This window comes from Pleurodeles waltl, chromosome 9, assembly GCF_031143425.1.
Source record: "Pleurodeles waltl isolate 20211129_DDA chromosome 9, aPleWal1.hap1.20221129, whole genome shotgun sequence".
Taxonomy (NCBI): domain Eukaryota; kingdom Metazoa; phylum Chordata; class Amphibia; order Caudata; family Salamandridae; genus Pleurodeles; species Pleurodeles waltl.
Window position 1 is genome coordinate 975,434,843 of NC_090448.1, and position 27,357 is coordinate 975,462,199.

Consider the following 27,357-nt stretch of genomic DNA (forward strand, 5'->3'; position numbering starts at 1 on the left):
GAGGGGTTTTTGGAACGCCGCTGAGCCGCCTGTGATATAACAGAGTCAGGTTTCGGCTGTGAGACTAGACAGGCCGGAGAATCCTCTGGGGCCTTGTACTTCTTCTCTAGTCTTGCCATTTGAGAAGGCACTGTTGCCGGGTTTTTCATTGCCTTCAAACCCTCCTGCCATAAGAAATCTACAATGGGTATGGCTCTTACCGATCTCTTTGAAGGTTCTTTAAAGTCGTATAAAAAAACATTCGGTTTCATGAGAAACAATTGCTAGCCCAAAACGTTTCGCCGCCCTCTCTATTAAATTATGGAAACCTCCTATGTCCTCTGGAGGAGAATCTACTGGACCTGCTGGCGGTGGAGATGGTGTGGGGACGAGATAATCATCCCATTCACTAGTCGCTGAATCTCTTAACTCACCCTCTTCTCTTTCGTCGTCTGACGAGGGGCAAGCTTCTTGAGTTTGGCTAGTTATCGGTATACTAGCCTGCGGCGTTTCTGAAAAATTAGAGGTGTGAGTCTGACGAGGTGTCTGGTAGCTCTCAGGTCTAGGTGGCGTGGACTGAGTTGATGGTGGAAATCTTTTATAGTAGTCCTTCAACATGTACTGTAGATCTGCTACCAGTGTGCTAGGCATAGCGAGGGACGATGGTTGTTCTGCCTGTGGATAAGATGTTGAGGCGTAACTAGGCTGGTAATGCTGATCATCCTCTTCATCAAACTCTTGGCATTTGACATTGAGTTGGGACGGGCTACTAGCTGCCCCAAACATTCCATCGTTCTGAGAGTATGCATCATCGTCCTCGTCCTCAAAAAGATGTTGTGGTGGATATGGCAACACTTTACTTGGCGAGGTATGCATTGGCAGAATATTGGATGCCTTGTTATCCATATCAATAAGTGAAAGGGGTAAGAATCTGGTAGAGTCGTCCTGATGGTATGAGGAATGGTGTGGCGAAGTGTCCAGATAGGTGGATGGCTTGTACACCGTTAGTTGTGTTGACTATATAATCGTCGATGGTTCCCTAGTCGACGGATCTCTCATTGATGGCGTCTTTGCCAACGGGTCTTGTGTCGACGAATCCTTCGTCGATGGCCCCTTCGTCGACGGGCCCTTTGTAGACGACGGTCGTTTCGCTGAAGTATCTTCTATTGGTGCCGTCGTCAGCAGTGCCTTTTTAAACCTCATTGAGAGGTGCTTCGTAGATGGGAGTACCCTGATAGATTGGTGAACCCAGGAGGCCTCCGTTGTCGACGATGTGGTTGCCGACTAAGCTTTCTTAAAAAATTTTGCCGTAATTATCGTCGTCGATGATAACGGCGACGACGTCATAATCATCGGTGCGACCAGTGTTGTAAACGTCGACGATACTGTAGTCGCTGTTGTCGTCGACACCGTCGACGGGGTGGTCGTCGACGGTTGCTTTTTCACCGAAAAGAGTTTTTCTGGCTCTTTCTGAGATGGCTTTTTTGAGGTGCTTTTTCGGTGCAAAGGCGTCGTAGGCTCTGAATGAACCTTTTTTGGCACATGTTTAAATGTATCTGAACGGGAAACATCCTTTTTCGCTTCAGTAGAGACTTGCTTTGTCTTTTTGGGCACCTTCCTAGGTGGTTCATCAGACTCTCTACTTCTCTCACCTGTTCTTTTATGAGGGCGAGAAGTATGTGATGACGGTTCGCTGTCATCTGAGGAAGGACGTTCCATGGCTTTTGGTTTTTGCAGCCATAAGAGAAGTCTACCTTCACGGTCTTTAAGGGTTTTTTGACTAAAGATGCGACAGATTTTGCAGTCTCTCACCTTGTGGTCTGGATGGAGGCAGTAGATACACTTCTTGTGGGGGTCATCAACATGCAGTCTCTCCTTCCCACAATTGTCACAGTTTCTGAACGGACCCTTCTTTGTCTTTTCAGACATAGTGAAGCTGTGGCTAGTTTCCTGAGAGAAAAAACAATCTTCAGTCAGAAATAAGGAAAAAACTGAGCAGAGCTCAGGGAGACTCCCTTCACACGACGTGCGGTAGAAAATCTGAGGGAATTCAGCCTCTGTTGGGAGTGTTTGGGAGGGGCTGAATCCTGATTGGTTGATACTGAAGTTTGGGTCTTTTCACAAAACAAAGTGGATAGACTGTAAAATACCCTATGAGGCCTACTAGGGCCTACTGGTTTTACTTTTACTGATTTACTGCTACATATATTTAAGTTTACCGTGAGGCTCCCACCTCGACGACGGGGATGATTCAAGCATGTGAATCTATGAAAGATCCAATACTGGAGAAATAGATTGTTTATAGTTTCCTGTAAAAAAAAAAAATATATATATATATATATATATATACACACACACACACATATATATATATATATATATTTTTTTTTTTTCAAACAAAGGTTTATACTTGTAAAATACTTACATTTACTAGCAAAACCATTAACATGCATATGCCTTTACCATTCATGCCTTTAGAACGAAATTTGTTGTAAAGGCATGCATGGTAACGGTACAGTAATTGTAAAAGCATGTGTGGTAAAGGTTATGCGTGGTAATGGTACCTGCGTTGTACTGGCCGCGTTGTAAAAGTATGCATGGTTATGGCATGCTTGGTTTAGTCAAACAACCACTTGCATGACTATTTATTTTTATTTTTATTTAATGCGTTTTTATATAGCGCGGACTTTACCCGAAGGTGTCAGAGCGCTTCACAATAGGCAAAGTAAAGATACAAGAGGAGAAAAATTACAAGTGAGCCTGTTACAAAAACAAGCGTTACATTACAAGAGGCAATCGTGATAATTGTGCACGTATCAAGAGCAAAAAATAAACGAGGTAGCAAACGATACGTTATGAGAGGAAAAAGTGACATGTGCAGGTTACAAGAGTAAATAAAGTACGAATAGAGGTAAAAAAAAGTTGCAATCAATGGAAGACACTCAAAACACTAAAACAATAGTTATGTTACATGAGGCAGTGGTGGCCGTTGTGCATGTATCAAAAGCAAACAAGATATAAGAGGTAGCAAATGATACGTTGAAAAGGAAAGGTGCAGTGTGCATGTTACAAACGAGTACAAGATACAGGTAGAGGTAAAATACTGCACTAAATGGCAGACACTCAAAACACAAAAACACCCTGAGAAGGCACTTCTATAGGCATGGAGAACAGAATATCCTATAATGGAAGGACTTCCTTCTGAAAACAGAGGGCTTGCATTAACTTTGGAAGTGTCTTTGAAGGAGGAGAGCTTTGAGGTCAGTTTTGAAGGCCTGGGAAGAGGTGGTGGTCCGAAGCTGAGGCGGAAGTGAGTTCCAGATTCTCACCGCGTTGCCTGAAAAGGATTGGGCCATCAATCTTTCCTTCTTGAAAATGGGGGGTTCAAGCAATAACTTTTCTGCATTACGTGATGGTCTGGAGCCCCCAGAGAGTTTCAGTTTATTCACCAGGTAGCGAGGGGAGGAGGAGTGCAAGGCTTTGTGGGTGATACATGCAGTTTTGTAGATAGATCTTGCCTCTATGGGAAGCCAACGGAGGGTGGATAAAATGGGTGTGATGTGGTCGCTTCTTTTGGCCCCATATATGAAACGAGCTGCTGAATGGAGAATAGACTTCAGGGGGGAAAGGTGGGATTTGGGAAGGCCAGTAAGAAGAGAGTTACAGTAGTCCAATCTGGAGAGAACCAGCGCTTGGACCAGGGTTTTAAGGTCGTACTCCGGGAAGAAGCGACGAATCCCCCAAAGAAGGCGCAGTTGGTGTCGAGCAGACTTTGCAATGGAGTTAATGTGGGAGAGTAGATTAAGTTTTTTGTCAAGAATGACACCAAGGGATTTTGCGCTCTCGACAATGATGGGCTTATTGTTCATTAGATTGATCTGATCCATCCATGTTTGCACTGGGGGATGAGAAAGGGAGGAGGAAAGGAGGAGGAATTCTGTTTTGGAGGGATTCAGGATCAGTTGATGAGTTACCATCCAGTTTTGAATGGAGTCGAGGGTAGAGCTAAGGAAGGAGAGATCGTGATTGGAGGCCACCTTAAGGTAAATCTGAGTGTCATCCGCATATAGATGATAGTGGATCCCGGATTTACTCAGCAGATTTCCCAACGGTTCTAAATAGAGATTGAACAGTGTGGGCGCAAGTATGGAGCCTTGAGGAACACCTTGACTGACTGCTACAGGAGCTGAAAGACTGTTCGCTATTTTGATCATTTGGGATCTATCAGAGAGGAAGGAGGCAAACCATTTGAGCACAGTGCCCTCCATGCCCATTCTCTGTTGAAGAGTGTTAAGGAGAGTGTTGTGATTGACAGTGTCAAAGGCTGCAGAAAGGTCAAGAAGAATTAGAAGACAAGACTCCCCTGAATCGAGTATCCGCAGCGCGTCATCAATCACTAGCAGCAGGGCTGTTTCAGTGCTGCGGTTTTGAATGAAGCCAGACTGGAAATTGTCAAGAAGATCATTTTCCTTGATATGGCGAGAGAGTTGTTTCGCTACACATTTTTCTGTGATTTTCGCAAGAAAGGGTAGGTTAGTGATGGGACGGTAGTTGTTGAGGTCGTTCGCATCAGCAGTGGGTTTTTTTTAGCAGAGGGGTGACCTGCCCAGTTTTGAAGGACACAGGAAGGGAGCCTTGACTGAGGGAGAGGTTGACCAGAGTGGTCCAGTAGGAAAGAGAATTAGTATAGAAGTCAATGGCAATGGCACTAGGGATGGGGTCAAGAGAATGGTTAGAGGGCTTTGTATCAAGGATGCATTTGAGGAGAGCATCGTCAGAGATGGGGTCAAAGTTTTGCCAAATGGTTAAGGATTTGCACTCCTCTGTGGGGGTAGGATGAATGACCTGATCTACAAGTGCTTTTACCTTTTCGTCAAAGAATATAGCGAATTCCGCTGCTTTCTTTGTGTTTTTTTGAATTGTAAATCATGGACAGGGAAGGGTGAAAGAGTAGGTGGAATGTGGTGCTTAAAGAAGTTGTCTACTTTACTTGAGTGTCAATCTTGACCACACCATTATATTTTCCTTGGACAAATTAATCTTCAGACCAGGGAAAACAGACCAATGGTGTCCCACAGATCTCCACTGAACTTACGCAAAAGAAGTCATTATTAGCAATTGCTTGTGTTCTGGTTCAGGGATGACTGTGCCTGGCAGTTCAGGCTGAACTGTTTCTTCTGGAACAAGTTCAAGACTGATCTGAATAAGGCTGGGTCCAAACTGTGGTGTCAAAGTAACAATGAGCTGGGATGCTGCCCGAGTAACTACCAATGGCTGAGATTCATTCAAGCATTCCATCCGTGTTTGTGTCTTATGAGGCCCTGGTGGCACCTGCACGATATGTTTGAAGTAGGGTAAGGTGTCACCTCCTTTGTGTGCAGTATGGCTAGCTAACGTTACAGCTAGCCTATGATCGTAAGCAATGATTGTGACATGGAGTGATTCTTATTTTTCAGCCATCACCACCCAGCATGCTAAAACCTGTACAGAGTTCCAAGTGCTAGGCAGACTGTCCCTGTATTTTGTTGTGATGAGTGAGTAGGATACACGGCAGGGTAATGCACAATAGGGCATGCATGGAAGCAAGTCTGTGTAAGGAAACAAAGTGGGCTTTGCCTTTAAGTGCTTGAATACTCTACGGAATATGAATGCCCATGGGGGGGATGGATTTTTGGCACAGCTAACACTCCTCTGTGCCATGCAAGCTTCTTGAGGCACTTTACCAGGTTCAAACCCTCCCTTAGTAATAAACAACTCATATTATTTATACAACTGTTTGTCCTCTCTGAATAAAAATGGATAGCTGTGCTGATGACAAGATTTTGAGATTTTATTGTGCTTCAGAACGAGGACTTACGGTAACAGAACAGGAGACAAATCTTCCAACTCAAGTGACACCCATGAAATTCAAAAATAGATTTTTGTGTAGAGGAATAGTGAATTTTTAAACTCACACTAACCCTTCTACACTTTCTTAAGCGAGCTACTGCAATTAAGTGATCCCTGCAAGAACACCGGTCTTTTATGTGATTGATACAGTATCTGGAGACTCCATAGCAATTGCAAATGCTTGTAGGACAGTTCTGACATTCTTGGAGAAGTTTTGATGTTCATTTAAACCTTTAGGTACCAGATACTCAAGTGCAGCAAATGATGCAAGTGGTGCAGAAAACAACCATTATTTCCCACTTGCTATGACATGCTATTATATGTGAAGCAAAGCAGTTGCGCCTGCTCTAACAGCTTTAAACCCACAGCAGATGCATGGTGCTGCAACTAAATGAGGTTATGCATCTCATTACCCGCTTGATGTGAAGACGTTCAGGCTCAGATTTGGCAAAGCAGAGTCGTGTGGCATACACAATGAGTCCAGGAATGCGCAAGAGCTCCATGGCAGTTCCAATGAGACTTGCGGTGATGACATAGTTCACGAAAAAGGCTCCATTATCAGGAAGGAAGACACACCTGTACAGGAAGAAAGAGATCCAAAGAAGAGACATAATTACCTGGGAAACCTGTCTGCCCCTCGCAAGCATTCAACGTGATTGTTAACTATTTTTACAGAACTTTAAACAGCCCACTGTGGTAACATGCCTTGCCATAGACAACACTGTCAGTGGCCACGCCAGGGTCCCTCTTGTGCCTTGATCATTAGAGTAGGCCTCCTATTAAATCAGGGGTGTTAACCCACTGGGCTGACAATCAAGGTGGTCTGTAGAACCCTTTCAAAGTACCATCCATAAAGACACTTCTTGGTAATGGTACACACCACTAATATGGTTCATTAGTTTGTTCTATCACAAAATGTGCTAAGAACACTTGAGTATGTAGAACCCACAGCCCTGATTATTAAAACCCATAATAAGTCACTTATGATTTTCAGATATTGATCTTCGTTAAGGGCTTTCTTGTGTTGAGGTGCATATAATTGCCATTTAACAGCCTTGTTGGTGCAGGTGTGAAAATTTGGTTCAAGTGGATCAATTATTTATTTTAACTGGCCACCTTGAAGCTTTCTGCATAGCTTCCAAGAGCACCTGCAATCGGTCAGCCATCTTGGCTTGGTGGCAAAAATCCAGATAAAAGGTGGCCCCACAGTATCAAGTGGTGCTGGAAGAATGTTCACAGTGGATGTGTAAAAAGATCCAAGAGATAGTTAAACAGAAACATTAGTCAACCCCATTCACCGAAACAATGTGGAAATGGTGGGGGAGTGAGTTCTGAATTTTGAGAATAGTTTTCACAAATATATTGCAAAACGCGATAGAATACAGACACTTACAAAGCATATTTGTCCATAAAAATGGCTGCCATGTGCAACCAAGTCATTAGAAACAACCACTGGAGAACAAACTTTGTTTTGAGTAGAAGGAGCAAAGTTACTGTAAATATGTCGAATAGATAAGGTGAGCTCAGGCTGACTGCTGGTCGGTGTGCTCTGAGTATTAATGTGACCCATCACAGAAACCTCCGCACCTGTATGGCACATTTAGAAAATTAATTTACTGCGAAAGAGAAAAAAGAATAAGAAATATTGGAGCTGAATTTTGGAAGGGAATCTTTTCATTATTCAGTCTTCAATGCCAAGAAAGTAAAAGGAAGAGATTGAGGAGTCACTTGTCCATGCAAGTGTGGAGACAGACTTGCATAATTCTTTCAGCTTTTGGTGGAGGGGTAATAACTCTACGGCTTCTCCCTCCTGTCTTGTTAGAAAGCCACATTGGAACCATTTACAATTTTTCAATGTCCAATCATACCTTTCATGCACTATTTAATACTCAACATTTAAAAAAACATGTATATTTGAAATTAGATAAACTGTAGCTGGGCACACTACGGTACATTGAGTCTACTAGTAGTATTAAAAACCCAACCCACTGAAGTCTGCTTTAAGCCACAAGGGGTATTATATGGAGTCCACCAAAGAGTGAGAGTGCCCACCAGGCAAATACCTAGCAGGCTTTTAGGGGTGGACAGAAAGGGGCTATCTAGGTAGCCATGAGGGAAAGCATATGATTTTCTTGTGTGTGTAATTATATGTGTGTATATAAACTTAGTGGCAGTCGGAACTAAGTAGTTAGAGTTAGGACCATGTTTCCATAAGAAAAGCATTTTTGACTTGACCATATCTTTGGAACAGTGTGTCAAATCTTGACGAAATTTTCACACAAAAAGTATGCTGGTGATTCTTGTTCTGCATGGGAAGTTTCGGGGTGATCTGTCAAGCGGGGGATGAGAAAAGGGGGATGTCAAAAAACTTGCATTTCCCATGTTAATTCCCATAGGAGTTTTGAACACTACTACAGCTCAAACTGCTGAATCGAATTACACCAAATTTGTCAGAAAGATTGATTTTGTTCCACAGAATATGCTTTTGGTTATTTGGTGTAAGTCAGTTCAGTAGTTTTTGAGATATTAAAGGGAAAATAAATTTGTACATCTAGTACCGCAGATCCTCTCCGACAACTTCATGAATAATGACAAGCTTGCGCATGGAGCTGCAGAGCTCTTGACTGGCTGCCAACACTTCAAACCAGGAAGTGTTGGCAGCCGTCTCGGGACAAGGCTTCAGTCGAGTCGCACAAAAAAAGTCAGAAAATAAGACAAGGGGACAGGGTAGAGTCATCCTGACCCCTTAGGTCTGGTGCTAGGGTCCCAGGGGGACCCCACCAGGGCTAAAAATCCCTTTAAAAATAACAATTGCCACAATTTCACAACAGCACAAATTTGCACAAAAAAAATAAAAGAAATAAGCAAGGGGTGCCGCATTTGTTTTTAAGAAGCCCCTGGGTGGAACAGGTCCCAGAGGCATTGACATTTTGAATGCGTAGCGGGGCATTAGCAGCGAAAGGTTGATTTCCAGTCATGGTGGCACAATGGCTTAAGGATGGAGAGAGCACCACTGAGAGGATGTTCAAAGACGATACTGAGTCTGAGGATGGTGCAGGGAGTGGAGGGCGGGCACAAGGATTTTGCTCGAGTGATGTCAGGATACAGTTAAGCAACTAGAGAGATGGCACAAGAGAGATCTCAAAATGGTGAGAGAGTAAATCCCTCAGAGGTTATATGGATGTACGGCGTCCCGAGGGGGCTGTGCAGGTTAATTGCACCAAGCTACAAGAATCCTAATCCCAACATGTTAAAGGAACTGGCAGAGAACAATTCAGAATCCTTGAGGATGATGATGGCAATTCTTATCAAGTATTCTGACATGGACCGCGATACTCTCATGGAGGAGACAGAGATTTTGAAAACCAAATTGGATGAAAGTCAAGACAAAGACATGTGAACAAGTTAGAGACGGAGATGAGGAGGCGACTACAGAAATATGAACAATTAAAAACAGAAAGTCTAACATGTCTCTTTTAAAATTCAGAGCCTATCAAAGAGGCAAGATTTTCACCTTCTCAGGACGTTTTGCCAACTTGCACAGGCAGAGAATGACTGATTGTGTATTTAGAGGAGTTAGATGGACACAGAAAGAAACCAGTTCTGAGTTCAGCCCTGTAGTGGAAACGAATGTAGAGGAAGGGTGTGTGACAGAGCATGTACTATCCGTTGAAAATGAATTGCATTTTTTCCACTTAGATCGGACTCTCAGACTGTTACCCAGCAGAGAAAGCAACCACAGAAGGGAAGGAACAGCAATAGAAAAAGAAAAAACTGAAGAACGGACCACATCAAAAAGAATTTTGAAATCCACAAATAAATCAGTGAGAAAGTAAGTGGAGTGAACCCTCAAGGTACAATAAATCTATCAGACACTGTACTGAATGAGGAGGAAGAAAAGATTCTGGCTTTGGGGTTAACGTATTGCCCACCAGTCCATTATAACTATTGTCAAGCACGGACTGATTTGTTCAAGTTTGTGAGGAAAATCAAGTTAAATAAATTTCATACAATGAAACCTGTGCAGGTGCAGAGATTGCTGTGTCAACCGCAGGGTTGAGAGGTCAATTTATTGGTTTCAGACATTCCTTTGATTTAGAGAGGATCAGTGAGGGAGAGGAGCCCATCTCAGATGAACTTTTATTTCAACAACAGGGCCTGGATGTATATGAAAGCTCGGCTACTCAGTTCAAGCTGAGATCCACTTTTACTCCGACACGACTAAAAATTCTATTGATGTGTTCTCGGAGATGGTGTCACAGGAACTCAAATGTTTGCAGAATCAAGTGGATAGGTGATGGAATGAAAGGCGATCACAAGATGTGTTTAAGTATAAGCAATTGATGATTACACTGAAGAACAGGAAAGATGTGGTAATATGGCAGGCAGACAAGGTGGGGAATGTAGTCCTCTGGCTGCTACAAATTTATGTTGAAGAAGCATCAAGACAGTTGACTGATAAAAGTTGTTATTTCACAATAGATTATGATGTAGTGAGGAGTGTCTGCTCAGCTTTTTTGTTGGAACTTGGGAGTTGGAGGGGATCGGGTTTGATCACCCAAGAAGAGTATCAATTTCTGATAACTGACCACCCCATTTTGCCAATTTTCTATCTTATCCCGAGAGTCCATAAGAACAAAACGAATCCCCCATAGCGTACCCCCTCATCTCTGCACAGGGTGGGATTTTTGAACACACTTCAAGGTTTATTGATTACTTCCTAAAGCCTTATTTGAAAAACTTGCCCTCCTACATTCAAGATACAGGGGACTTTGAGGAGAGTAAAGAACATCGGGTGGGAGGATGATTTTGTGCTGATGACTCGATGTGACTTTCTTATACACCAACATTAAACATGAGGATGGGTTGAGGGCACTGCAGCATTTTTTGAGCATCAGACAACTCTTTGTATAAACATACCCAGATGTTGTTAGAGATGGCACATTAGTGCCTGGAGACCAATTTTGTCTGTTTATGAAGAGGGGTTATAAGCACTTGAGAGGCACTGCGATGGGCACCTGCTTCGTCCCCTGTTATGCGAATTTGCATATGGGCTGGTGGGAGGAGCAGGTGCTTGTGGTTGAGTATGAGCATGACAGTGCGGACAACATTGTTTTATGGACGCGCTTCATCAATTACATTTTTATCATATGGAATGGAAGGGGACTAAACAATCAGCTCACTGTTTCACTGAGCATATCAATCACAATAATTAAAATCTCAATTTCACTGCCCATGTAAGCAAGGAACCTGGATGTTTTTTAAGACCTCACAATATTTGTGTGGCAGGGCAGGATTCACACCAAAACCTACCGCAAAGCCACAGCGGGCAATACTATACTACACGCAAGCAGTTTTCATCGGAATAAATTGAAACACAGCATTCCATATGACAAGAACCTGCAAATGCACAGGAATTGTAGCAAGACAGAGCAACTTAAGACTGCTTAGGATGAGCTGGCCAGGACATTTGTTGAGAGAGGCTACAGTGGAGCATTGATCAAAGGAGCAAGAGTTAAAGCCAACAAGAAATCTAGGGTGGAAATTCTATTTGGAAGAAGAGATACAGAGCAGACAGACAGTCAACCACTTTGGGTGATTACATGTTATAGTTTGCGACATGCCCAGATGGGAACCGACATCTGATTAAGACTGACCCAGTGATTGGAGACGCTATACCTAATAGGCCATTGGTTACATTTCATAAAGCCAAGTACATAAGGCAGGACCTTGTAGTTAGCAGTCCAGAGTACATAAGAGAGGGGACTTGGATTTCACAAAGGGATTGAAAAATGTCACAAGTGTAAGGCTTGTTCCTTAGGAGTCAACACATTCTATGTGTCATCAACATTATCGGAGTACCCCATAGGTATCAGCAGAAGTTTGCATTGTAAAACTGAATTTGCAATGTATGTCCTGTAATGCCTCTGTTGGAAGTTATACATAGGGAGCACAGTGCTTAAAGTCCACCAATGCTTCATGCAGCATATCACAGCAATCAGAAATAGGGATCTAAATTTCCCCGTAGTCTGACATTTTGAGGAATTCAATGATGGACAAGAGAGTGAACTCAGGTATTTTGTGCTGTACGCTGTACCGAAAAGAATACAAGGAATCAATAGAGAACAGCAGTTGAGGACATTAGACTCTAGGTACATACTCATCTTGGACACTAAGGCCCGAGGGGCCTTAACATAGATGAAGATTTACAAGCTCATTTGTGGGCAGTGAACAAGTTTAAACATTCTATGGTACTGACTAAGGGTCAGGTATTTTGGTTTTTGTAGGGTACTGTTTGTGTCTCATATTAGAAATTTACATATGATACACTGCAGATCAAAGCAATCACCCACAGAGTTTTTCTGTATTCAATTTTATTTCATTGTTGTATTTAATTTGGTCTGATGTTTATTTTCATGTTTATTGGTACTTACGCCCATGTATGGGAAGAGTGTATATAACTGTACTTTAGCATTTCAGTAGTTCATTGGCCTTACAGTAAGTAATGGGTACCTTGTTAGGCTAATTATAATGTATTGAGTTAGTGATTATGGTGGTGAGAAAGGTTCCACAGTCAGCTGAAATACGTCAAGCCTGTAATAATATTTTTCTATAAACTGGAAAAAAAGCCATGTTTTTATGATCCAGAGCGTGAGGTGCCAGCTTATCATTGGGAATAGCGAGCGCTTTGATATATATATATATATATATATATATATATATATATATGTAAATATAGGAGTGTATCAGTGCATGCTGTATCTTGAATAAAATGCCCGGGAAGACTTGATTTGGGCTTCGATTATTCTTTGTTTGTGGAGATATATATATATATATATATATTTTAATGTTTAAAGGTTCGCTAGGAATACCAAGGCTTCCAATGTGGCGGTCCGAACGTGGATTCGGGAAGTCCAAATAAATGCAACAACGTATCCTCGTATCACGTGATCAAGGCTACGGCTGAAATGCGTTGGGAGGAAGTATCGCCTAAGTAAAAGAATATACGCAACTCCAAAGGTGTCCGAACTTTTCCTTTGATATACGAGGATATGTTATATATATTTTTATTTTCCCCAATAACAAAACAAGGGTTAAAGTAATGTTACAGTTAGGTGAACTTTCAGTGCAACTGCAACGTTTTAAACAAAAAAAAACACTGCTGAAATTCACCAGCTGTAGTTATCGCTTATAACTATAACCCGTGCCCTAAGGTAACTACAACTCGCGCCTCTGCCATGCACAGTCTTATCATCAATGATGTCCTTGTAATTTCACATATTGCAGTGATTATATCAATTATATCATAGATGACGTCATGAGTGATGTAATATGTAGGGAAATTAGCAGTGCACAATGAGAGCACAAGTAATAGTGTTTTTTTTAATTCAACACTTTACTTTGGCACTGAAATGTTCACAATGATGCCACTTTAACATTTGTTTTTTTTTCAGTGAATTTGTAGGTTGTTTTTTTAAAACAAAGTCATATTTTATTACCATATGTAAAGTTATCCCCAGCCGCGCACAACCTTTGGATTGTAGAGAACCCCTTGCAGTCAAGCATCCCGTCCATCGGGCATCGCGGAGTCTGCAGTCAACCCCCAAGCAGGCAGACAACACCCACCCCCTTCTGCAAGCCACCTTTGGCCTCAGGGACCCAGTCACCCAGAGCCTTTTGTTTTTGAAAAGTGGAGGGGGTGGCCCCCCCCCAATCCACAAGCCTCTACTGCACCCAGAGACCCGATCCCCTGGCCCTTCTATTTACATAAAGGGAAAGGGTAGTGTGTCCCCCCTCCAAGCTTTTAGAGGCCCTAGGAACCCCATCCCTGGGGCCTTTTTTTTTTTTTTTTTCATAAATAGGAGGGGCACAGCCCCCTCTCCAAGCCCTGTGGACACCATGCCCCAGGGACAAAAATAAATATGATTAGGTGATGGGTGTACAAACCAAGCCATCCAGATATACAAATATTTTTGATGCTTAATGTTTCAAAAACTACTGAATGGATTTACACCAAGTCACAAAAGTGCACTTTCTTAACCAAGAACTGGCTTCTTGTCAAATTTGGCGTAATTCCATTCAGAGGTTTGTAGACAGTGCTCAGGGTCGGGCTGGGAATCCCAAAGCAGCCCTGGCATATTGTGTCAGACCAGCCCCTACAGGGTGCATAGCGAGCGAGCCTGACCCAACAACAGGGCATGGGGTGTTCTCCTCCATTCTCCCCCCAAAGAAAATCTGGGATAAAATGGCACAAACTGTGCATCCTACTACACATTTTTCATTATATATTCAATTGTATCAGTTTTGTAAAGCATTGTAAATGATGTCCTTACAGTGCACCAGGATACAGCTTTTCAATGATTCACTCACCATCACCCTCTAATAGTGCCTCTCATCTCTCCACATTCCCTCTCTCACATGTTTCTCGTTTGTTTTATAGTTACCAGCGTAGGGTATTGGAGCACTTCATATCACACACACATATACTGAGACAATCATATGTGTGCAGTGTACAGAAAAAGATACATAAGACTAAGGGGGCTACAAGGTGTAGGATTCACAGGTCATCCAAATTGGTAGGCATTTTCTAAGACTGCTTGGTCTAAGGAAGCATAAACTTAGGATTCAGAATGCAACTCAGTATTTAGGGTGGACTTCACTAATAATTTGTTTCTACGCAAACAAACCATTTTTTAGCAAAATTAGGATAATCAAAGATTGGGAAAAACATAACTTTCTAACCTGTATGATGCAGTCTGCATGCTACTTTTTGGTGGCAGTTCATAGCTCATTGTGCTAGATTATGACTGCATCTTATGAACTGCACACGAACAAAAGGATCTCTGTGAGAAAAGCAGTATCCCACTTGGCTATGTACATAAATTACTGTTCTGTGATCTGCATAGCACACCTTCTTTGAAGCAGGCATATCATCCTTCTGCGCTACCTTAGATGAGTCCAAACTGCACTAGACAAAACCTGGATCTCACTCCATCAGGTACATTAGTCACCAGAGTTAGCTTGGCACTTTTATTGTTGCTTGAAAACTGGTGTACGTGCAAGGAACTCTGCAGTGCTATTAAAACTGCTGCTCTGCTACAAAACTGCCCCCCACACTTCCAGCCTCTCAGGGAAATGCCTGATGCCCGGTCCCACCAGATTGGCCTTGATAGTGCTTCTTAATAAAGTCTATGGAAATTAAATGGGGATTTTGTGTTTTGGGATCCCACCCTTTTTCTCACCCCGATTGAGAGATCGCCCCAGAACCTTCCATGTACAAACTAGGCAAAAAGAGCACTTTAAAAAAAGTTTCATAAAGATCTGTCAAACTGCGCGTAATTAGCAAACAAAAGGCATGTCCCATGGAAATGCTGGCCCAAACAGAACTACCCAGTGGCACCTGCCAGTGGGTAATATTATTTATATTTTACTCATAATAAACTGATACATTATGGGGCGAATATGAACACATTTCCCCGGGCTGCTTTTAGCTCCCAAACCACCAATGGGGCCATCCATTGAAGGTGCTGCTAAATTACCAAGGGAGCACTAGATGGAATCCACCCATGAGCGACAGAGCACTATATCACTGGAGACACTGTTAAGCTGCCTAGAGAGTGGTATACTTAAAACACTTATGAGAAGGAAGACCCCCAGAATGGAGAATCATCCACCTAAATAAACATGATGAACGGGTAGTGTTTTGAAGCCATGCTTTTCCAACTAGAGGCATAAAACCTCTGTATGCATCATGACATCTGGATTGAACAAACATAGAAAGTATGAGGGGCCAAAAACTGAGAACAAAAAAAGAGGTACCAAACATTGTCTCAAGTAATAATGGATTCCCCCCATGAATGTGGAATGACTTACTGGAACTTAATATCAGCCTCCTCCAGAAAGTGAATGTCAAACAACCAGCGGAAAAAGAGATCCAAGCTATGGGAGGAAGCAGAAAATTGTGTCATTACATCAAAGACAGTAAACATTTGTGAAACAAAAGCACGGAGTGAACTGAGCAAGGACATCAGTGCACTGAACGGCCAGAAATCACACATAACTTAGTGCTTTAATCAAATGTAAATATCATTTCTTCAATAAACCTTCAACACCCTTTTAGTGGTTTCATTACATTTCCCTGCCACTTCAATCTAAGCTAATAAAGATCCTTTGTGCACCAATCAAAGATCAACATCCAGCTGTGTTTCAATCAAAGCTCCAATTCAAAGCTTTAGATCACCGTGGGAGCCAATCAAAGCTAAATATTACCCAGTGCTTCAACCCAAATCATTGTCTCAATGCTAAAGAACACTCACTGACGTAACCAAAGTCTGTATCATTCATTGACTTCATCATATCTTACCTTCACAAGCTCAATTAAATCAAGTGCACTAATCAAAGCTCAACAACACACAGTGTGCCAATCACTTCCAAATATCTCTCTGGTCTTTAATCCTATCCAGTTATCATACAGAAGTGTAGTTGAAGCAAAATATCCTTTCATTTAAGTAAATGATCACCCAGTAGAGCTTTAGGTGAAAAGGGACAAAGGTGAGAAGGGGCCCAGGTGAAAAAGGGAGACAGATGATCACATTTGGAGTGTGCAGGCAGCGAACAGAGGCATATGATCACCGGAAGCGATGTCGGCAGGTGGTAGCGGCCACAAGTGAAGTCACAAGCAGAGTTTTGAATCTGTAGCTTGTTGAAGGTTAAGCTAGAGTGCTGTGATATGGAAGGGAATGTACATCACAATGCAGGTTCTAGGGGAATCCACTGTAAGAGCGGCAGGGGTGGATGGGTCCTGCATAGACATACCTCTGAGGCGTAGAATTAAAGGACATTTCTAATGGCTTGTACACTGGGCTAGCTAGCATGTTTTTGAAGGCAAACTTTGGATATCTGTTCAGCAGAAAATGCTGGTGGAGCAATTAGGCTTGGGGTAGAGGCAGCATTAGGGGTCAAGAAAGCATCTTAAATGTGATGCATTTGCATTCCTTTATTGGTAGCAAGAGTAGAAACTTCAACAGAAGGTAATGTGGTTTTGTGGTTACTCTTTTGCTGCAAGTGGTAGCAGGCTGTCAACTGGCCAGTCCACTGCAGAGGTCAAGGTGCAGCATGACTGGTAAGAATGAGCACTATCTTGCCAAGAAGGAGGAGGAGGGCAAGCATTCACTGCCACAGCCAAAAGAAGTATAAAGATGCCTTTGTAATTTAATTCTAGCCCTCAGACTCCAAGCCTCATGTTTGGTGATGGGAATGGGGGGGTCAAGGGTGGGTGGTATGTGAAATGTCGGTTAACAGTAGCCATTGGGTCAAGTACTAGGTCTTCCCTTATGTTCTTCACCCATGGGATGTACAGAACCAACACAGACCTCCTTTTCTCCTCGTATATCTTGAGCTAATGGTCAATATTCATCTCCACAAAAATTAAGAGTTGACAGAACTAGTTCTGGGTTACCCCACATGTGATGTTTGTAGAAGTGAACGTGAAAACTCCAAGTCAGATTTGCTGGGAGCCAGATGTGAAAAAAACAGAAGCTAAATATTTTAAAGCAATGCCACTGATCTTCAATTCATTTAGATGGCACCGCAATATAGCAATATACTGTGCATAAGAGTCACAGGCAACAGAGAACTTGACCAAGGCACAAGAGTGCCCAGGTTCCCGCAGTGAGCAAGCGTAGTTTAATAAATGTGAGTGTTTTTGTGCTTTTTTCAGGGCTAAAGCTCAATTTAATCAAAGAGTGAGTTGAGTGATAACTACAGTTTTGAAGGTCTTTGCTACATATTCAAGGCTCAGGATGTCTGGGTTAGAATTCAGGGAACAGTGATGATAGCACAGAACAGCCCATCATTTACAGATGTACTGAAAAGTTACACTACAACTGGGGCAATTTAGTGATTCCAGGAAGCTTTTGCATGGACACCCTTGGAGGTTTCTGAGAAAAGTGTTCATGTTTTAAAAAATATATTTTTTTTATCTATTATTAAACGGATGAAAATTAAAAGTAAATGGCCATAGATTACAGGGGCATTGTGTAGTTCCACAAAGTTCAACGATAAATCAGACAAAGAGGATTAGGACTCATGTCATTAATGACTTAGGGTGATGAGGCCTCATCAACAGCTGAGATTCCTTTTCAGCTGATATTGCTGTAGCTTGGCAGTAAGATTCAGAAGTTGTAGATCCCCATTGAACTGACTGAGGTATAGCCATAACGTGGAAAGGGTGATGAGGATGTGACTGCAGTCCTGTTTTCTTGCAGTAATTGTATGCTTCTGTCTTGCCATTGACGATGATCGCTGTTACGCTGAATTTGTACGAGAAGCACAGAGAAGACCGGTTTTTAGGCAGAGTGATGGGAGTAAGGAAGTGGGAGTGGTTGGGAGCCAAGTTACCCAATTCACAATTTTCACCTGCTGAAAAGCTGCTTACTGTGGTTTACAGAATGTGCAATGTGGCACAGGCTTACCGTGTGTGACAATTAGTTCATCGTGCTATCCCATCTACAACCTTCTATGGCCAGATCACATGGCTGTGGATTGGTGGTACTCACCTGGTACTCAATGTTCTGTTTGCATTCAGATTTATTTGTGACACTGAAATTCTCTTGTTTGTGGGCAAATCAGGCCACTGCATTCATCGCACTAGCTTTGTTGTGTTACCATGTATCATGAGTACTGCAAGACTATGCACGCATCAATAAAAAATGTAGGAGCTATGTGTAATTCTGGTGTATTCCCATCTGCACAGTCTTGGACATTGAGAGCACATAAGTGCTGCTTTGTGAAATACCTGCTCACTCTGTTCATAAGATATTGTTCTCTAAACCCCTGAAGAGCGATCCCATACAACTTGAAGAGGCACAAGTATTTTTAGCCTATTTTGGGATGATTCTGGATTCAGGCTTCCCTGATTTATGAACCAGGTTGGTGGCCCTCAGTTTCAGTATGTTTATGTAGTATAATTAGAGAACACCGCTTCTCTTGAGCTCAGCTGGTCCACACGAGCACCATACAAAAATGAATGTATATGTCACTGTTGTTTAGGAGGTAAACCTCCCTCTGGTATCCTCAAGGAACAACTGAAAGTTTCTCCTCCTGAATTTCGTTTTTTTTACACCATTAGTCATCAAAGCACTATTGAAGGGGTGTCACATCCCTTTAAACTACATGATGAAATTCAACCCAGAAAGGAAACATTTTCCTCGCTGATGGACCATGATTTGTCAATAAGTAATTCCATTTCAGTCATATAGATTCTGACAGTCTGCTAAAGAAAGCACTTACCCACTCATTGTGTCCATTGCAACTCCAAGGCGCTGCTTGTCTGGAACTAGTGCCAAATTGAGTTTATCTGGAGTTGCATAAAATGTAGAATGGAGATTGTCTTCAAGAGATCGTGCACTTTTTTCAATAAGACCTGGATGAACATATTTTACCTTCTCAGGTGTTCTTCTGTCAACACCATTATTATAGAAATGTTATAAAGTATTTGGGACGGATTAGAAGTCCAAATGAAGGACTATGTACTAATAGACAGTGAATATAGAAGCAAAGAAACGTTCTCTGCTTTGGTACAGATGATATATGAGAGTATTAACTCAACAATAACTGGCTTACTTGGACAATTTACTCTATGTACTGGGGACAAAAACTCTCAATGGAAAAAATGGAAGGAAACAAATATACACTGGAGTTTGCTAAACCTCCTCCACCTACAGTGCCTTGGTTATCTGTGCCTTGGTGATCTTTCCAGATTAGGGACATCAGCAATGACGTGCCACAAGATGATGTTCCCATTTTGTCAGATAATTTAAAGCTAAAATCTACTTTTTCATTTTTGTGGATGACCAACTATAAAGAAGTTATGGATTATATAGCAAGGACAATACTTAAGGTTCTAATTCAAAATACAGATTTCATTTCAATCTGCTTAAAAATACTCATACGAGAATTTATTTTTCACTCTGAGAAATTAACTTCCCCCAGCAGAGAGTATAATATTGTCCCTTAGAAATCTTACCTTAAATCATAATTATACACATCCAAACTTTTTTGCAGTTGCCAAAAAATATGGTTTAAGTTCAACATTCTTAACCTCTCCTTTTTCGTTCATTGATATTCTATTGCGTGACCCAGATTTTCTCATATCTAACTTTGGACCCTTTTTTCTGGACAAGAAAAAAAGGAGGACTATCACCTTTATTTCCTTTGTTATTTTATGCCATTTTTCTACTGTCATAGTCGTCATCATAACATAACGTTACAGGGCCGCCCATTTAGGTCAAATGGCGTTGTACTCTTGTGTGAAATACTGGGAAGAGAACTCCGAAATCTACGATTCTGCAAAATGTCTAGCACTCATTTGTTTGCTGTTACACTCTCAAGTGTAGAAGGTGGTGAGAGATAGAGCTTCATGCAAAACTGTTGTCTCTAGTGCTCCTTACGGTTTTGTTTATGTTCCCATTGTTAAAAAAGCATTGGCAAACTAAAAAGGGCTCACCTTAGGGAACTGCTGACTATGCCAATGCCTTTTGAGGATGCCCTAGAGCGTCAGCCTTTTTTCCTTCGATGCTCTGTAGCATTGTTTAAAACAATTCAAATAAAAAGACAAATAATACAACATAAATAGTGGCGGTTATTAAACCTTTCCACTCGTGTGCACATGCATAATGATGTATGCTTGCATGTTTGTCAGAACCCATGTGCACGCAGGAAAAACAAAGTAGGCACCATTCACTTTTAATAAAAAAGGGGAAAGCTTTGCACAAGGGAGAGAGCAATAAGGGGACGGAGGAGAAGCACACATGAAGAGAAGATTACAGAGGGCGGGGAACAAAAGAATACAAGAAAGTAAGAAGCACACAAAAGTGGCAGCAGCACAAGGGAGAAGCACAGACGGAAGAGACCAAAACGGAGTGCAAGAGAATGAAGGGAGATAAGCACACAAGCGGGGAAAACATGGGTGAGAGAAGAAGAGAGCTGAAACAAAAAAACTTCCAAGGAGTGCTTAACTAAAAGAGCTGAAAAAAATCCCAAGGAGTGCTTAACTAAAAGGAGAAAAAAACATACTCCCTAAAAATGAGCAGTAGAAGGCTAGAAGCCAAACTATCAGAGAGAAGACAAAGAGTCTATTCTCCAGGGGAGAGACCAAGACAAGATGTGCAAGCTGGGACAAGGAAAGCCAAAGAAAAAGATGCACGCAAATGAGTCACAATAAAGCAAATCAATGGTAAGCCATGGACAGGTTGTAAGCTTCTTCTGCAAGTTCTGTTGTAAGCCCAAAGTAGGTCTTTTGCAATTAGACAGCTTGTGCTGTCTGGGAGGCTTGACCCAAAGCTGTCTCTAGTGTTTTTGTCTTTACAAGCAACACACATGATCTCCGTGGTGGACAAAGACTACTGGAATGCCTTAGGGAGAATTCCTTACTCTTCCTCTTCCCCTTCCCTCTCTTCAGGGTCTCTGCCTAAGTTTCTGTGTTCTGGATGTCTTGACCTGTGTGAGATCGAAGAGTGAATTTCAGGCTTTATATATTCTCCTTGGCATTAGAACTGAAGAATATCTCATGGAGGTCCCATGGCAGTAACTCTGAGCTGGAAGATATAAAGAACCATTAGACTGCTGAATACCTGATCATCTGTCAAAATGCTTGCCTAGAGGACCTTCTTAAAATCCCCCACACAACTTTGTGGGCGTAACTCTGAAAACATTCTAAACATTTATATAAGACACTCATAACACCTATATACTTACCATACTTCACCGTCATGGCTGATGTTTTGCAGGCTAGTTTTCCTACAGCATCCCAGCTCTCCCTATCAGGAACAGCTTTGCATATATGGAAGAGACTACTTTCAAGCAGTCTGGGAACCTATGATGTTGACTGTAGACTCCAAAACATAACAGGCATGGCAATTTCATAGTCTATTTAGCTTTCTATCCTTCTTGATGGCGTCCTTGGAAGTAGTGACATCATCTAATGGCTGTGTGATTTGTCTTCTTTGATATTGTATGTTGGTAGCGTTTTTTAAGTCGACCTCAATGTCAACAATATTAGCATGTACAGGACCGATACCTGCCATCGTAGTGCTTGTGCTAAAGGAACCCTCAAGGCGTCAGAGTGGGATCCAACAAGTTCTCAGGAAGAGGCATCACACCTCCCGATGCCCCTTTCCTTAGTTGGGAGCACACCTTTGTTTCTTCTTTTGCAGACCTAGTGTAGCATGCTGGTATGCTCAACCTCTGTCCATCTATCTCTCAAACTGCACCTCTTGACAATAAGCCAAAGTGACCTAGGCACTGTGGAACAAGACCAAGGTAATGCCAGGGGGTGCACAGAATTCAGCTTGTGTAATAGAAAACAACTGTGTGCTGGTTTCTTATTCAACATCCAGGCTCTAGTCACATATAAAGATCTGCCAGTGCAGCATTTAAAACAAGGAATATGGAACCTGCTACCATTTGTAGATCTCAGACAGTGACATGGAATATAAAATAAAACGTTTCCAGGCAAAGGGCTGATCTTTCTGCCATAAAGAGATGTATGTACTGAACATAAGACTTTAAATGTTGTCCTTTGTACTAATGGCAACCAATGTAGTTTCATCGAACCCGGTTTTGCAGCTTCTGACTTTCCAAGATTAAAAATTACTAATAATGGCAAATAATTGTCGTAGAGTGGTAGACATTAATTTATGGAGGATCGGGATGTCAGTAACTGTGCTTTGCATCATCCTAAAGCCAATGGACCAGCTGAAAAAATGTTTTATAATAGAACTGTGTTCAAGGAGCATTAGGTAGCAGGGCACAAGAGAGGCAAGCAGGGCAAGAAGGATTTTGCATGTATTGCACCACAGCCTATAGTGTAATAACTTATCAAATTCGAGTTACTAAGATGAGGCAAGTCAAAAGCTGTTTTTAATCTCTTTTAGAAAAGGGATAAGAGTGAGTCAAGCAAGGATTTGCAGGAGATGAGAAAGAGAGCTAGGAGCACAAGCCCTTAATAAAGAGAAACGAAGACAGACATTTTAATTAGTTCTTGGTAGGAGATTTGTGTAAAATACTGTTATCCGGGTTTTATGTGAAAGGTAATAGTGCTTGGAGGAAAAGCGCAATAGAATTGTGTATGCAAATGAAGTAGTGTATGAAGCATGTCAGTAGTGGAAATTTGAAACAGTAGCAAGATTCTGAAGTCAAGGCAAAGGACTATAATTAAAGAGTACAGAAAGGAAGAGCTAATCACTGAAAACTGTTACAAGGAATAAATCATGCCTAGATAGATATTTCATCTGCTGATGAGGACAAATGTGCTTCCGTGTTGTAAGAGTGTGGTGCTTCAGATAATGAGTGGTAGAGGGGGAAATATTTTGGATAGGTTTCTAGAATTTGAAATGAAGTAACATTTACTTATATTAGCTCATCAAGGGTGCATTTAGACGTTTAGTGTGTGTGTTATTCTGCTTATTATAGCTGTGTTGATTAGTTTCTCTCCCTATATATGTTGTATATGTAAATTCCTGCCTTTCTCTTGTGCATGTGTAGGAGGGCTGCTTAACATAAGTAAAGAGTGTTGAATCAGTAGATTTTGGGCAGTGCAATGTTGATATTGCACACTGTATAAGAGAAAGAAGAGAAATGTCCTATGGGATGTTAAATGGTGCAACTGGAGGGAGAACTTAAATTATACAGCTGTCCTTCTTGTTTTATGAATTTATGGACTTTTCTGAAAAGGACGGCGACCTTAGCTGTTAGACTATCCAAGGGGCCAAGAGGTAGGGCAAGCAAGAGAAGAAAACAGCACTGACAGAGGATGGATGCTGGGGAAGCTGGCATAAAACACAGACAGAAACTACAAGTGAGAGGAACAGGTATAGGGTGCATGTAGATGGTGCAGTACCTGGTGAGACCTAACGACGGCAGTATGATCACCATGAATACCAGGAAGAAGTAACATTTGTGCATTGTCAGCTGATTCTCGTGAGATCTGAAACAATGAAAACATATTGTCAGTCAATCAAGAAGTTTTATTTTGGGTGCCATAGGCACACATAAAAAGCACAATAAAGATGGGAAAATATATAAATATAATTAATATCTGTAGCACAGATCCTGTCTGGGACCGTGTCTCCCCTTCAGCACTACTCCAAAGTCCCTGGTGCTTATATTTCACATATACCCGTTATTGCAGATCCTTGGTAGTCAAATGAATCACTATTTCCATAGAATGGTTTTCCATTTATTCTTTGTTTATTCATTTACTCAAAATATAAATAAATAAAAATAATGGGGACTTTGAGGTAGTGTTGAAGGGGTGACACTGTCCCGATCAGGACAAATGGTACAAATTTTGTAACCTGGCATTGAGGATCAGAAGGCGAATCTCTACAAACACGTCATTCATTGAAGAAATAGTCAAAATGATGTAAATTACTGGAGTGCATAGATATATATGTTAATGCACAATAAGACCTACAACAACAAATTGCTGATCTTAAAAAAGCACCTACGGCAAACTATACAAATTCGCCAGAAAACCTCTGTAAAAAAACAAGGCATTGTTTAAAAATATACTTTTCCAACAAATGCAACTAAAACCATATAGTGACTTATGTAAAAAGTGCAAAAAATAAGTAAAATGCAATGAATTCTGATTAGTTAATCCATTGCAGGGACACACGCGAATATCAATGGAAATAAATTGGCCAAATGGAAAACATAGGAGACTTGGTACCAGACCTGAAGCAGAAAAGTAAAGCACACTCTCAATGCCCGAGGACCAAGGACAAGTATGGGTCCATACCGATGCAAGATTGATTAATCATATGTTTTCTGATGGTGGACTTTTTACATTCAATTTCTCATCTATCAGAGCTCTGTTGTTTAAGGAAATTCTTTTTGACCCATGCTTTATCTTCAAATAACGTTGGACAACTCAGTATGGTTGGATTAAGTTTAACATACCATAGCCAAGGTTTGGGCATCCCTTTGTTTCAAGACGGACAATCCACAATAATCGAAAGGTTTAAAAAGGCATGTGCATTCAACCTAATGGAAATCCGAAGCAAAAGCGGACTAATCTAATGGAATCCTCTAAATACTGCAAACTAAGCATGGCGGAGGTAGTGCGGAGCATAGTAGGTGGGCAGAGAGAAGACTTCTACAAAAGCTGTTCTCCACAAGCTGCAAAGAGGCACTCTTGGCAAATTCCCCACACACAGGCTCCATATATGGCAACTGGTATGTACTGGTGTTGATAAATTTCCAACAAAGGAACCCAAAATTCCACCCCCAGGCTTAGGTGGTAACTTTTGTGTGAAGCTCACAGAATGAAGACATTTCTGGCATTGAATGCCAATGTTAGTTAGCACTGTCAAATTTGAAAGCTAATTTATATGAAAGGTAAAGTCACAGAAGTTTGTGGAACTGCAGCACATGAAAAGAGCAGTTCTGGAAGAATGAGAAGCAGCAAAAGAGGTGAGAAAAAAAGTGAGAAAAAACAGGCCAATATACACGGAAATAATGTAAGCGATAGAAAAGAAAAATGTTTAATTGGAGAAAGGAAAAACGAGAACAACAATGCTGAAAAAGTGGATGTATCAGAAGGAAATCTATGAGATGTACAGAAATGAACAGAGAAGGGAGAAGACAATGAAAGAAGTTGAGGAAAGGGGAAAAAAAATAATGGGAACAACACATTGAAAGACAGAACAAAAGGAAGATGGAAAGGATTGGAGAGCCGATATAGAAAAGGAGCATGAAAATAGTGGGAACCACATTTTCATAAAAGTAGGACAGGAGATACACATTCTCTGGAGCAGTGAATACTTGAGGTGCCTGTACTATCTGATTAGGGGTGGTAAGAAATACAAGGCAGAAGCCAATAAAGGTTATTGATAAACTGTAGACCGAGAAGGTCCTCTTTTTTTGATCTAAGATGCAACAGGTTTCCACTAATGGTGCCTCCATTAATGGAGCCTAGTCTGTAAGTTATGTCATTCAAAGTCAAAAGGCACTGATGGTAGAAGTGATTTGCTTGCAGTGCGAGGCACATTTCAGCATTCAGATAGCCATTCTCTGCACCCACTGGAGCCTGCATATCGAGCACTAAAGGAGCAGTTGAAACCCTGGGAAAACAATTCGTTTTCTCAATTGCAACAATTTAAGATCACACATTTGATTTGATCATTTATAAAGCTCTTCTACTGCCTAAAGGCATCTAGGCGCTAACACTGAACAGAGGACAGACTGCCGCCAGATGGAGGGAGAGGCGTAGAAAGGAGTTATTGGGTAAAAAGCCAGGTTTTGAGAGATTTCCTGAAGGACAAGAGACTATGGCTTTCCCTCAGTTCTTGAGGAAGGGAGTTCCCCAATTTGGCAATCCCCACTATAAAGCTTTTGCCTCCCCAGGAGGCATTTTTAAACCTCAGGACATCCATAAATTTGGTTGCAGAAGACCACAGTGTTCTAGACGGGGTGTACCATGCAATCCTGTGTCTCAGAAACCCTGGGCCAGAATTATGCAATGCTTTAAAGATCATACAAAGGGCCTTAAATTCTATACGTTCCTTCATTGGAAGCCAGCAAAGCTTATCTAGAGCCTTGTATGCAGATTTAAACTTGAGGATCCCCAATTGCAGGTGAGAAGCAACATTTTTGCATTAATTGTAACTTGATATTGAGCGTGCAAGAAAAGCGCATTGCAGTAATCCAGTTTAGATATGGCAAGAGCAATCACCACGTCTTTTTGTAGATCCGCTGGGATGAAGGGACTAATATCCCTGATAATCTCGAGAATGAAAGATACAGCGGGAGTCAGAGCATTTACCTGGTCTCAAAAGGTCAACGTGCTATCAAAACTAATGCCTAGGTGTCGGACTTTCTTCACTGGGGATAGTAAAGGTCCTATTTCTTGAGACCAATAATTAGGTGTCCAGAAGGAGGTGTCATTCCCCAATATAAGGACCTCCGTCTTACCGGAGTTTAGTTTTAGACAATTTGTTCTCATCCAATTGTCTATATGTTTCAAGCAAATGTTGAATTGGGAAGCTGTATTGTTAGGATTAGTAGACACTGATACCACTATGTGGGTATCGTCAGCATTAGAGACGACAGTGAACCCAAAAGATTTGATCAGCCTGGCCAGTGGGGTGACACATTAAGAGCCAGATTATGACCTTGGCAGAGGGCATTCTGTCCCAAATGTGACGGATATCCCATCAGCCGTATTACAAGATCCATAGGATACAATGGAACTTGTAATACGCTAGGCGGGATATCCGTCACATTTGAGACGGAGTGTTGCCCTCCGCCACGGTCATAATCTGGCCCTAAGTTTGTAACCAAACAGTACTAATAGTGTACACTGCAAGGCAATTGAAAATCAGAGTTCAGCAGAACCCAGACTTGCTCAGTTTGCTAGCTGATCAAACGTAAATTACTTCTGCCTTGTCAATTTGTATATTCAACTGGTACGACTCCATCCAGAAT

General features: G+C 41.6%; 1 protein-coding gene across 3 annotated transcripts in view; it reads right to left on the reverse strand.

Annotated features, from left to right (window-relative positions):
• Window positions 1–27,357, reverse strand: part of TMEM63C (transmembrane protein 63C) — a 529,797-nt gene that overhangs the window by 62,722 nt on the left and 439,718 nt on the right. For all 3 annotated transcript variants that reach the window (XM_069208424.1, XM_069208421.1, XM_069208422.1), the window contains 3 exons: window positions 23,768–23,854; window positions 15,742–15,807; window positions 6,282–6,444 (listed from right to left, as the gene is read on the reverse strand). In XM_069208424.1, coding sequence (XP_069064525.1) covers window positions 6,282–6,444; window positions 15,742–15,807; window positions 23,768–23,854 — 316 coding nt within the window. The remainder of the gene's footprint in view (window positions 1–6,281; window positions 6,445–15,741; window positions 15,808–23,767; window positions 23,855–27,357) is intronic.